Here is a 13,296-nt window from a genome sequence, read left to right on the forward strand (position 1 = left end):
TCACACATGTTGGGAATGAGGATGAATAAACAGTGACATAATCTTGATTTATAGGTGAACTATCTCTTTAAAATAGCACACAGATGTGACATGACAAGATGTGTTCCTTTCCCTCCTTTCCTCTGTCCCACTGTGAGTATGATGCAAGTAAGGATTTTTGGTTATTATCTGACCAATGAACACACATTTTGGATATGTTTTGCCCCCACATCCACTCTAATTTTCTCCTCCAAAAAGACGGATCCACCTGAGCCTGGTAATGGTAGATTGCTGGTCTAAAATAGTTCATAATTTGAATTTTTTATTTCCCACAGAGCCAAACAATTTTCTCTGTCTTCCTCCGCTCACTGCTGGATGTAATAAGATGCTGGCATGGCGTGTTGGCATGAGCTCCTCATTTCCTTATTTTAAAGTATGCGAACAATGGCACATCGAGTTATTCAGCTGCACTCTTATTATTAACAATGCCATGCAAACAAGAGAGTGAATGTAAAACTCAAGCACCCCACCATTAAGTTCATTATGGACGTCAACATCGTTTAAATTCAAGCAGGTATACTTACATCCACTGTCCTCGGTTCTTCTACAACACTACAGGAGGAAGCTGGCCCTCCCTAGGGGACTGATGCCAGGCACTGCATGCATAAGTAATACCCTGTTTTCTGAATCTCCACACAGAACAATTACTCTCTCCAGGAGAGTCTGTGTCATTAAAATTGAAATGTGTTTATTTTGAAATACATTCAAATTCATCTTCCCTCTTGCCACTTAAACTGTCAGGTATAATTTTATGGGCACTGCAGCGCAAAAAAGGTGAAAAATCACCCACATTCCTCATGGTTAAATAACAATACAGAGAGGCACCTCAATAATGAATGTTTATTCATTAACACTTGAAAAAATCTCAGAGTTTTACATTTGGAGCCACTAAATTAATTCCGCAAATTGTCATGCGTCTTAATGAGCCTCATGATAAATCATTCAAAACAGTCAGCGGTGACCCTGGTGTGAATTAATAACAGACTGGAACCTGCCGTGATCCCCAACGTGTGTGTGTGTGTAAGCAAACTAATACATAATTTCACTGTTTTTACAGTCATAATTTGAAGCTGAGCCCCCTACTTCCCCAAACCTGGAAAAAAAGGAATCAAAATTTGAATAAACTCTAATATGATAATGACCTACAACTCAGGAGCACATGGGCTCCAGCATAGTCTGGTTCTCCATCTGTCTTTCTCACACATCCAGATAAACACACACACTCTCACACTCCTCTGTTCTATTTCCATATCAAACAGGGCTTGTTTTGCTCCAAACTTCCATGTTTACTTGCCTCCACTTGCAGGTGGTGTGTCGAGTCAGTCAGATGAAAATGAAGAGACAGGCAGTGTGTTTGTGTGTGCGTGTTGGTAGGAGCTTTATCTTAATATTTGTCTAAATCAGAAGCCTAGAAGAAGTTTTGCTGTGCAAAAACAACATCAGAGTTAACTTGGTTACAATTTGGAGAACAACAGATTTTCAAATTATGATGCAACATGGTTTAATCAATACAAACAAAACATACCTGTGATTTCCAAAGATATTTAAAAAGGCAAAGTTCTCTCAAAAATCAACAATTTCTCACTCTTGTGTCCTTCAACACCTGTATGACTTTTTTTTTTCTTCTTCTGTGAAGCACAAAAGATGATATTTTGGAAAATATACTATATTACTGTTCAAATGTTTGGGGTAAGTAGCATTGTTTTTGAAAAAAGTCTTATGCTCACCTAAAAATACAACTGTAAAAACAGTATTATTGTGAAATATTATTACAATTTATACAATTTAACTGTTTTCTATCTGGATATATATTAAAGTGTAATTTATTCCTGTGATGCAAAGCTAAATTTCCAGACTTGTGTCACATGATCCTTCAGAAATCATTCTAATATGCTGACTTGCTGCTCAAGAAACATTTCTTATTATTTTCAATGTTAAAAACAGTTGCTGCTTAATATTTTTGTGGAAACTGTGATACTTTTTCAGAATTCAGAATTTTTTCAGAAAAACAGCATTTATTTGAACTTGAAATATTTTGCGAAGCCTTTTCACAAACTCTTTTCACAGTCTTAGTTCACAGTTTGCATGTTTCTGCTCGCGCGCACATTTTTGTTGACATTTGCAGGTCTGATTTTAAAATATGCTAGTGTGAAATTACGAGTTGTCATCACATGTCCACAGAAGTGTTGCTTTACCGTGTGACCTAAGCGGGGAAGAAGAGCCGAGATGCACTTTAGATGATATTCCATATGACAGGTAGAGTTAGCAATGAATAAATAGATGAAAACTGATGCATTTACAGTCCAAACAAGCATCACTGCTGGGACATTCAGCCCAAAACATCTGGCAATGAAGCTTTGACCAGCATGTGGTCTCTGTCAGACCGCTAACTATATTTCTAAGAGTGGACTGTCTCCATAGACCAGGCCTTACAACTCACCTTGGTAGTTTTGATTTTGTTCCCAGAGCTGCAGGACCAGCCAGTGAGGTCAGGCAACACTTTACACTCTTCACCATTTAAGCATGGCTCCATTTGACACCACCACTTCATCCGCACGATAGACGCTGAAAGGGAATGAAAAGAAAACTAAGTTAAAGACGAACAACATAGTACCGTCAAAAAATTCTTCATTACTTATATACATACATACACGTGTATGTGTATACAGTGGGGAAAGTAATTACTTGATCCCCTGCTGATTTTGGCACTTAAAAAAAAGAGAAGGGTTTATCATTTGTATGGTAGGTTTATTTAACTGATAGAGAAAAATCCAGAAAAAAGCAGCATACAAATTTTAAAAAAAGATTTACATTTTAGTAAGTCAAATAAGTATTTGACCCCTTCGCAAAACATGACTTAGTACTTGGTGCAGAAACCTTGTTGGCAAGCACAGATGTAAGACATTTCTTGTAGTTGGTCACCAGGTTTGCACACATCTCAGGAGGGATTTTGGTTCACTCTTCTACAGATCCTCTCTAAATCATTAAGGTTTCTTGGCTGTCTCTTGGAAACTCGAAGTTTCAGCTCCCTCCACAGATTTTCTATAGGATTAAGATCTGGAGACTTGCTAGGACACTCCAGGACCTTAATGTGCTTCTTCTTGAGCCACTCCTTTGTTGCCTTGGCAGTATGTTTTGGGTCATTGTCAAGCTGGAGGACCCATCCACGACCTATTTTCAGTGTTCTGGCTGAGGTTCTCATCCAAGGTTTTACAGTACATGGCCCCGTCCATTGGTCCCTCAATGCGGTGAAGCCGTCCTGTACCCTTAGCAGAGAAACAGCCCCAAAGCATAATGTTTCCACCTCTGTGCTTGACTGTAGGGATGGTGATCTTGGGGTCATAGTCAGCATTTCCCTTCCTCCAAACACGGAGTTGAGTTGATGCCAAAGAGCTCAATTTTGGTCTCATCTGACCACAACACATTCTCCCAAGCCTTCTCTGAATCATTTAGATGTTCATTGGCAAACTTCAGACAGGCCTATATGTGTGCTTTCTTGAGCGGGGGGACCATGCGGGCGCTGCAGGATTTCAGTCCTTCACAGCGTAGTGTGTTACCAATGGTCTGCTTGGTCACTATGGTCCCAACTGCCTTGAGATCATTAGCAAGCTCCTTCCGTGTAGTTCTGGGCTGATCCCTCACTTTTCTCATGATCATCCTTACCCCATGAGGCCAGATCTTACACGGAGCTCCAGACCGAGGGTGATTGATGGTTATTTTGTATTTCTTCCTTTTCCGAATAAATCGCACCAACAGTTGTCTCCTTTTCACCAAGCTTCTTGCTGATGGTCTTTTAGCCCACTCCAGCCTTGTGCAGGTCTAAAATCTTGTCCTTGATGTCCTTTGACAGCTCTTTGGTCTTGCCCATGGTAGTGGAGAGGTTGGAATGGATATTCTGTCTCTATTAGTAAAATTAAACCTATCGTTAAAATGATAAACCCTTATTTGTTTTTTAAGTGGGCAAACTTACAAAATCAGCAGGGGATCAAATAATTATTTTCCCCACTGTGTGTGTGTGTGTGTGTGTGTGTGTGTGTATATAATATTCATATTCATATATATTTTGTGTGTATGCCTTTGGTTCTTTCCATTGTAAAAAAAACAAACATATATATATATAACCAAAGGCATACACACAAAATGAATATGAATATGAATAATATATACAGTAACATAGTCAAATAAAACTGTTTTCAATTTGAATAAATTTTAAAATGTCATTTATTCATGTGATGCAAAGCTGAATTGTAAGCATCATTACTCCAGTCTTCAGTGTCACATGATCCTTCAGAAATCATTTTAATACATTGATTTGGTTCTCAAGCAACATTTTATATTATTATCAATGCTGAAAACTCTTGTGTTGCTTAATATGGGGGGGGGGGGGGCATTATACATTTTTTAGGATACTTTCATAAAGTTCAAAAGAACAACATTTATTTGAAATGGAACTCTTTTGTAACATTATAAGTGTTTTTATAACTGTCACTTTTGATCAATTTAATGCTTCCTTGCTGAATAAACCTATTTTCTTTTAAAAAATATAAACTTTTGAAAGTACAATTTTTAAAGTACTTTAAAAAAATTATTTTATTCAGCAAAGATGCATTAAATTAAAATAAGTAACAGCAACAATGACTGGCCCTATCATTCTGCTTAATATATTGCAAATTACAAAATGAATAAATACAACAATGATATAAAATACTCATTTAGTTCAAATTATTTACTTATGTGAAAAGAAAGAGAAAGCAGGGTGATACAAGAGACATAAAACTAGCATGCTGTTTGCCAGAGACAACAGTCTAGAGTTTAGCAGTCAATATATAAAACAATGTTTTACATATGTTTTCCACAAAAAAACAATCAGAAATTCAGTATTCCAGAGATCAGTTTACGAAGAATGTATAAAATCACGAATAACTAAATTGGACTGAAAACACATTGTGAAATATTGAGTTCTGTTAAATTTTCTCAAGTTTTCACCTGCTCAGAGGCATACAAAAAAATGACCATATCATCACACCCACATAAACTCACTGCCCACCTCTTGGATGCACATAAACCCACACTCAAGCCCACACAGAAAGAAGAATGTGCATGCTAAATTACACAAAAACACACGAGCTATGGCTGATTAATGCTCCATGCTGACAAAACCGCATGACAGAACAGCATATGTTGGGTTTTGGACACAGTCACAGCATGGGTCCCTTAACCTTCAAGACTTGTGCTGATCATTCAGCTTCATTATAAAGATGGTGCTGGTCAGAAAAATCATGCTAGTCTTTTTTGCAGGATATTCAGAGACTGATCCATATACAGTCAGCAGCTTCTTTTGTAAAATGGTAATATCCTGCTTAACACAATACACGTGCACCCCAGGCACCAGAATATAGTAATGCTATTGAAGATATGAGAAAATGTATGAAAGTGAATGTGGTATTACATCTGGATTTTTCTTTCAAAACTTTTTTCTTGACATTTTATCTAAGAATGAATTATAAAGATTTTGAATCAAATTCTGCATGATTCTGAATCATCATTTTCCCGATCTAAATCCAAGTACTAGAGAATCGTCACTGATAGCACAAGTGAATGTAAGCTCAAGTTGCCTGTGTGCAAAAAAAAAAAAAAGGCATTATGGTATATTTAGGGTATATTAATGAGGAATATTATTTATATGAATGAATTTTATTAATAAACAATACCATAATAAGTCGTCTGCCAATTTGGTCATTTACAGATATACTGATATTAAGTTGTAAAAGCTCATCATCTAATAGCTACTTAAAGTTAATCTTTAAAAAAGTAATAATTTAACAACATTGTTAAAAATAATCTTTAGCAAAACTCAAATATCCATTTTTCAGACTTTACATTATAATGTTGTGATGCCTAAATTTATTTGTGACATTTAAAATGATTGAGTTTAATTTTAATTTGTAATTTATTTAGACAAAATACAATTGAATTTTAATATTGACCATTTATTGGTTAATTAATTATTAGTTTATTGTATCAGCCAGAATATAGATACCTCCAGCAAGAAAGTAAGATACTGTCTGTGGCAGTAAATCCCCCAAAATATCTGTTGATTGAAAAGTCAGCAAACTGGCAGAGCAGGATTAGATTCACACCTCGAAGCCTGGGCTAAATTTAAGTAGAGTGACAGGTTGAGAAAGCCACTGTTTTGTATTGCTGGAGTTTTAAATCAAATGGAGCCCTGAAGTCCAACCTGTTTCTGAAACTAAAATAGAGCCAACAGGACTTTGCAAACCATCAAACGCAGCCAGGGTTATTAATATTAACTAAAGCTGAACCTGAAACTAAATGCATAAAAAATTCCATTCCATTACTTGAAATTAAATTTTTTTTTAAAATGTAATAAAAATGGTAAAGACATATTTAAATTTAAAAAAAAAAAGAATAAAAAAAAAATTGTTACCAAAAATTGTAATAAAATAAAAAATACATAAAGAAAACTCTAAAATTATAATTGAAAATATTAACAAAAACTATAACAATGTCAATGATACTAAAAAACCACTGACGGCAGCTTATGCTGTCATGCAAGAATTTATTTGTTTGTTTTGACCAATATGACAGTTATGTGCTGTATTGATACCAATTGGGGTAGAAGCGGCATCACGAGAATTAATATAAAAAGCTGTGACCGTGGACAGTGGACATACCGTCTACACATGAAGGTTGGGCATGGGTGGTCCCAGCAACCTGTCCGGGGAGACATGAGCACTTGACCGTCTGAGATATCTCCTCTATTTTATTCTTATTACAGCAACGATGAGCTGCAACCACTTCACAGGTTCCCGGCTTAACTTCAGACCGAACTTAGATTGACAGTTAGAAAGACAGTTAGAGACATTTCATGCAGGATATTTGTCATATTGTGTGCTCACACATCTTGAAATATAAAATTGTGAAAACAGAGGCACAGGCAACATTATTTCTAGTACTCTGACGCCCTCACATGGACATACACAACACTACAATTAACCTACGCTGAGCTCTAATCCAGTGGACTTCACAAAAAGCAGAGGAAATTTTTGTTTAAATTAACAAAATTAAAAACTTTTAGCTAGTACAGTTTCTAAACTTTGGTTAATTTGACACAGAGTGATGGAATATAATAAATATATATATTATTTGACTTTTTAAGTATGCAAATAAACACTTTCAATCTACCAAACACCTCATGGCCAAATGACTGAATGAGTTATAATGGGTGGCAAATGGTTCTTTAGCTGTTATTAGCAGTGGTCTGACTGTGCTCCCAGAGGAGCCATATTACTGTGTGTCCAGTGTGTTTAATTAGACCTGAGGGGAAAGACAAAAGGGGGAGAGAGAGAGATGTTGCAGTAGCTTAGCTCACCGGTTTGGCCTCGGGAGCTTTGGTTGCTGCTGGACACTGTCTGTGAGCACAGGAGCCACACACACACAAGCAGAAGAGCCCCTGGATTCCGCTTTACTTTATTCCTGTAGATAAACTCCACACGGATTTCTCTTTTGCAAGACATGCTTGCATTTTCCTGTAAGAAAAAAGCTGTGTATTTTGTCTTGATCATTATTTTAATACATTTTTAATAATGCATGCATCATGTGTAATTACAAAAGCCTATTTCTGTAGCATATTTAAAAATAACAGAATATGACCAAAGCTTACGGCTAAAATAGCAAGGGATATTAATATTTTGACACATACATTCAATACATCTTATTAATCATAGTAATTGCTCTGCCTCAAACTGGCAGATCTTAAGAGGATACCTGAATTTAGTATGACACTTCACTTAATGTTCTGTCATCTGCGAGCCATCAAATTCAAAATAGTGTCTGAGGTTCAGTTGCATCATCCTTGTTATCATCTTTATCATATGCAAGGCCTAGAAAGAAACAAAAATTGTGATGGAAATAAAATACTGTTAGCGATTAGTGTCAGTATTACTGTCAAGTCCCCAGGGTTAATCTGATCTTTCATCTGATCCGCAACCCTGCCATGACAAGTGAGCTCAGAGGTGACTGCTCTCATCTGACTATTATTGACAGTGTCTTTAAACACAAGCTTTTATATAGTACCTGACCTGACTATGGAAAACTCATCCCTATGCTGTTCCATCTCGCCCAGGAAAGATAATAACAAAAATGTTGTCAGGATAACATTTTTAATGTTCAGGATATTCACACATTTTTCAACTTCTCAATAATCTGTGAAGCCTGTCTAGATCCACTTGCTTGTCAACTCATCATACAACTGACAGGATGTAAATCAATATAACAAAAACAAACATACAAAACATATACATAGACCAAAATATGATATTAGAAAGCCGAGATTCAAGGATAAACTAATCAGGTTTTGTTTTAATTCAGTTTTAAATTCCCCCAAAAGTAATAAGCTTACGATTTATTTGTTGATGAGCCAGCCTATTGCAAAATTAAAGTAAAAAACATTTCTGAGGTTAAGGGAGAAACGCTATTATAAACGAATACAAACAAATGTCTGTAAATTAGTATACCAGTAATTTGAGTAGCAGATTTTATACGTTGTTTTCAGTATAAAATCTGCTACTCAAATTACTGGTATACTAATTTACAGACACTTCCCGACTCATAAAATAATTAAAATTGTCATAAATTGCGACAATATTAGCTGATTCGTGTCAAAGAGTGTGCTGTTTTCGAGGACTATTTCTCTTCACTGATTTGTATATGGCGAAAGAAAAATGCAATAGATGAAACATGCTCTGGCTAATGCGATACATGCCCGCAGTTTTCATTTGTTAGATAACTTTTGATCTTTGCAAGTTATTGCGGACGTAATGCGCACGCCGCGTTTACGTTATTCATAATTTATTTTCATGCACACATAGTGTTTGAGCATAATTTTGCAAACGAATAGAAAATACAAAGGATTCAACCTGCTCCTTTTCAATATGAAAAATTTAAAGTTGCCTTACCTGTATTTCCTCAGGAAAACATGTGTCCCTCCTCTTCATGTAGGCTACTACTTCAGCACTGGTTGACTGGAAGACGCTTCCTGCATGCGTCAGTGTCAAACTTAATCAAGAGACCATCTGTTCATTCAGATCTTCTCTATTACTACTCTAAAGGCGATTACTTGTGTTAGTTACGCGGTAGATAGGGATATTTAATAGCACGAGCTCATGACAGGAAGAAACAATTATGTTTATTCTATACCGCCATCCATATAGTAGAACACCAAATTAAGGGACATTTTAGATATTCAAAATCTCTAATATGCGTGTTTTGTAATTATATTTTTTTTAAAAACTGTTTATTTTGGTGTAAATACATTTGCAAATAGCTTAACTTTGAAGTGCAGAATTTTGGCTTCTGCTAAATTTAACATTTTATAATGCAACTTGTCTGGACAACCAAAAACTAAAGACTGTGTTCAGACTTAATCAAGAAAGAAAAGAGAGTTGCTAAGTGATTGAAGCTTTATTTGTGTCAGCAACATCAGCATGTGTCACGTCTGTGTCTTCATAATCAAACTTGCCATCTTCTCTCACCATCTCCAGTGCCCTTCTCATGCCCCATTGTCTTTCAGTGACCCTCACCGGACTCGATGTCTTTGTGGTGAGTGGTGACCCTCACTAGCACCAGTGCTGTGTTCTGTGATGATCCTCACCGGCCCCAGTGTCTTTGAAGTGACCCTCAGGTGCCCCAGTGTCCTGCTGTGACCCTCCCAGTGCCTTTGTGGTGACCCTCACCCTGCCCCAGTGTCTCGCCATGACCCTCACCCTACCCAGTGTCTTACAGGTGACCCTCACTAACCCCACTGACTTGCTGTGACCCTCACCAGCACCAATGTCTTGCAGTGCCCCTAACTTGGCCCCATTACCTTGTGGTAATCCTCACCAAACCCAGTGTCTTCCAGGTGACCTTTACCTGCCTCAGTGTCTCCAGTGTTTTGCAGTGGCCCTCGCTGGCCCCACTGTTTTGCAGTGATCCTTTCTTGGCTCCAATGTTTTGTGGTGACCCTCACCAGCCCCAGTGTTTTGCTTTAACCCTTACCTGTCCTACTGTTTTGCAGTGATCCTTAATTGGCCCTAATTTCTTGCATTGACCCTTACCAAACCCTGTATTCTGCTGTGACCCTTGCCGGCCCCATCGTTTTACAGTAACTTTTATTTGCCCCCAATGTCTTGTGGTGACCCTCACCAGTCCCAGTGTCTTGCGGTGACCCTCACCGACCCCAGGGTTTTGCGATGAACTTCACCAACCCTATTGTCTTGTGGTGACCCTCACTGCCAACATTGCCTTCCAGGTGACCCTCATCAGCCCCAGTGCCTTCCGGGTGACCCTCATCAGCCCCAGTGCCTTCCGGGTGACCCTCATCAACCCCAGTGTCTTCCAGTGACCCTCACCAACGTCATTATCTTGCAGTGACCCTCACCGACCCCAGTATCTTCTGGTGGCCCTCACTGGCCCCACTGTCTTCCGGTGACCCTCACTGACCCCACTGTCTTCCGGTGACCCTCACTGACCCCAGTATCTTCTGGTGGCCCTCACCGGCCCCACAGTCTTCCAGTGACCCTCACCGACCCCAGTATCTTCTGGTGGTCCTCACCGGCCCCACTATCTAGCAGTGAACCTTACTGGGTCCAGTGTTTTGTGGTGACCCTCATAAGCCAGTGTCTTTTACTCTCCTATATCTGGGTCTCCAGAGGCTTCTCCACTCTATATGTCACTGCTATGTAGTGAAGGAATGAAAAAGAAAGAAAAAAAACAGTATGTTCACTTAACATTCATGACCCATATAATTTTAATGCTAACTTATTCTCATCTAGTCTTATTTATAGTAATTTCTTAACTTTCTATAAACACATGCACAGGACAACCAGTCTCTTTCTCTCTCTTTTTCATCATCGAACATAAAAATGTTGTCTACTGTGATCCTACTGTGTACCTGTAAGTGCATGAGCACAACTTTCTCCAAAAACATCCTAATCGTTTTCTCAATCGCCCAAGTCGTCCAATTTTGGGAACCTTTAATCTGGAACATACATACACAGAACAAGCATGAATGTTGACTGACAAGCACGCTACAATTAATTAATTATAATAAACCAATAATGACCACCATCCTGAGTGTCTGCACGTGTGTGTGTGTGTTTTCAGCATATATACCTTATTTCTTTGAGTGGCAGTTGTTGGACACACTCTTCATTAGTCCAGTCCCTTTCCTCCTCAAACACACAAACACATTTCTAAACATTTTCAATCTCTCAGGTATATACAAAACTAAAGACTTTTCTGTTATTATTTTCACTCTTACACACTAGCAATGACTAATAGTTAACAACATCCTGATTTAATTCATCAACCCAAACACACAAAGATGCAACCATCATTTGAAACAAATGTATAATGCAGTATAAGCTCACTGCTGTGTTGCTGTTGGATGCATGAGGGTACATGTTTGGCAGCAGGTGGATCAGGTTGTCCAGCAGGTGCTCAATCAAAGTGTTACACTGCCCCTGTTCCTCAACCATGGTGGGGCTGAAAGGAACGCTGCACATGCAAATAACAAATAACAAATACATGTCACCTTACTAAATACACCACACACCCACATCTCCATTTTATGACTGACAGCTCCATCAGACAGGTCTCTGTGTCTTATAATATCCTGATAACTTGTGCATTTAATTCTAGACACCTCAGTCCTTTGTTATTTTGTAATGCGTTCTGATGACCAGACTATATCAGCTGAATACACACATACAAACACTTACTGAAAGATGTTGGGTCCAAAAACTATTGACAAGTTCTCAGATGTCATAAGATTCAGATGACTCTCAGCAGCAACACGGGACAGGAAGAACATTAGGTAGCAGAGGACATTAAAATGTTCCTCTGGAAGACTGTTCAGCACAGTCCTCACAGCCTGATTCAGTTCTTCCTTTTTTGAATCTGAAAGATACAAAAATTCAGTAAGATTGAGTCGTATCTTATAAATCTGTTTTGTTGAGCAGCAAGTACTTAAAATGTTCACTCATCACCATCAACTTCACTTACCCCTGAACACCTTCAGCAGTTGTGTCCTGTGTGGCTCTGGAATAAGTCCACCAGGCAATTCCCTGATGAAAACTTTCAATAAGGAGGCCGAAGTAAGAACATCCCTACTGTCAAACTCTGGAAAGCCTCCTTCATCAAAACTTTTTCTCAGTTCCTTGCAGCGTTTCACTGACCCTCCAACTCTGAACAGGCCAGTCTCACTGAGACCTAAACACAAACACACATTTTACAAATACACACAACCTCTACATGGAAGTGACAAACACTGAGAAACACTGTCAAACACTCACCGTGCTTGTCCACAAACTCCACTATGTGTGTGAGCACCAGAGGAAGACCCTGCCTCATCTGTCCTCTCTTCCTCAGGCTGATGAGGGGCACACCGAACACGGCTCTTGGTGATTCCACCTGCACAAGCCGGAGGAGCAGTAGAGAAAAAAATAAAAATACAGGAATCTTAACTTGCTTAGAATTGTACTGCACAGCATACCATGCATGAGAATGGTTTTTATTTCTAACAGGAACAGGTGTACATTTTAATATCTAAGAGTTCATAGCCTGGAAACATTTATTATAGTGTTCCTACATGTACACTGATACAAATTTACAGTTCTCTATTTGAAAATTAAAGTAAATATGCTAATATATTTTGAAATGTTCTGAAACTTTATGAAGCTCTTTAGTGGACATTTTTAGTAATCTGCTGTGTGCATATCGCATACTTACACACACTGATAAAACACCAATCGCTGCCATTTCCATCAACCAATCCGAGGAGAGTCCGAAGCCGTGGGTCAAAAACAGAAAAGGGTCGAAACCGGGAGTCCAGAGTCAAAATCGAGCGTCAAAAACAGAAGGCCGTCAAAAACCGATTGTCAAAATACGAAGCGAATCCAAAGCCGATAGTCAAAGTCCGAAAACAAGTCAAAAACCGAAAAATAAACTGTAAAAACTCGCCAAACGCACAAAAACACCAACCGCACAAATCGCCAAAACTCCCAACAGAGAATTCTAGAAAAGAACGTTCATATACCTGCTGCACTCCTCGCGTCATAATTGCGCTCTACTGATGTAGAATATTCTTAATATAGTCCAGCTGTGTTTGATTACATTACTAAATGTGCATACATTAACATTTAAGACACCGAAATAAATTAAATTAAAGCACATTTTATAATACTGCGAATCTGC

The 13,296-nt window shown here is 38.2% G+C and overlaps 2 protein-coding genes across 4 annotated transcripts; both read right to left on the reverse strand.

The window, feature by feature from the left end:
- Window positions 1–1,014: 1,014 nt before the first annotated feature.
- Window positions 1,015–9,112, reverse strand: LOC131532428 (chemokine-like protein TAFA-4). 3 transcript variants are annotated; one of them, XM_058764076.1, is made up of 6 exons: window positions 9,018–9,112; window positions 7,828–7,943; window positions 7,433–7,589; window positions 6,735–6,890; window positions 2,480–2,604; window positions 1,015–2,242 (listed from the first exon to the last, which is right to left on the reverse strand). In XM_058764076.1, exons 3-6 carry the CDS (start codon window positions 7,575–7,577, stop codon window positions 2,231–2,233), a joined length of 438 nt encoding a protein of 145 aa, XP_058620059.1. In that variant the 5' UTR covers window positions 7,578–7,589; window positions 7,828–7,943; window positions 9,018–9,112; the 3' UTR covers window positions 1,015–2,230. The 3 variants fall into 3 exon arrangements, with proteins under 3 accessions (XP_058620059.1, XP_058620060.1, XP_058620061.1); XM_058764077.1 differs by having other exon boundaries at window positions 7,433–7,603; XM_058764078.1 differs by lacking the exon at window positions 9,018–9,112 and having other exon boundaries at window positions 7,828–8,531.
- Window positions 9,113–10,642: 1,530 nt separating this feature from the next.
- Window positions 10,643–13,194, reverse strand: LOC131532427 (protein FAM13A-like). The gene is made up of 8 exons (XM_058764075.1): window positions 12,832–13,194; window positions 12,396–12,513; window positions 12,106–12,312; window positions 11,823–12,000; window positions 11,472–11,598; window positions 11,215–11,273; window positions 10,994–11,080; window positions 10,643–10,777 (listed from the first exon to the last, which is right to left on the reverse strand). The coding sequence occupies exons 1-8, from the start codon at window positions 12,865–12,867 to the stop codon at window positions 10,765–10,767; spliced, it is 825 nt and encodes a 274-aa protein (XP_058620058.1). The 5' UTR covers window positions 12,868–13,194; the 3' UTR covers window positions 10,643–10,764.
- Between the last annotated feature and the right edge of the window lie 102 nt (window positions 13,195–13,296).

Source organism: Onychostoma macrolepis, chromosome 23, assembly GCF_012432095.1.
Source record: "Onychostoma macrolepis isolate SWU-2019 chromosome 23, ASM1243209v1, whole genome shotgun sequence".
NCBI classification, from domain to species: domain Eukaryota; kingdom Metazoa; phylum Chordata; class Actinopteri; order Cypriniformes; family Cyprinidae; genus Onychostoma; species Onychostoma macrolepis.

Coding starts and splice junctions, on each gene's coding strand:
- LOC131532427 (XM_058764075.1), bottom strand. CDS start 12,867: ATGGAAATGGCAGCGATTGGTGTTTTATCAGTGTGT. Junction 12,001..12,105: donor ACTGCTGAAGGTGTTCAGGG/GTAAGTGAAGTT, acceptor TGTATCTTTCAG/ATTCAAAAAAGGAAGAACTG. Junction 11,599..11,822: donor TTTGGACCCAACATCTTTCA/GTAAGTGTTTGT, acceptor TTGCATGTGCAG/CGTTCCTTTCAGCCCCACCA.
- LOC131532428 (XM_058764076.1), bottom strand. CDS start 7,577: ATGTCTTGCAAAAGAGAAATCCGTGTGGAGTTTATCTACAGGAATAAA. Junction 6,891..7,432: donor AAGCTCCCGAGGCCAAACCG/GTGAGCTAAGCT, acceptor TGTCAATCTAAG/TTCGGTCTGAAGTTAAGCCG. Junction 2,605..6,734: donor CCAACCTTCATGTGTAGACG/GTATGTCCACTG, acceptor ATTCCCTTTCAG/CGTCTATCGTGCGGATGAAG.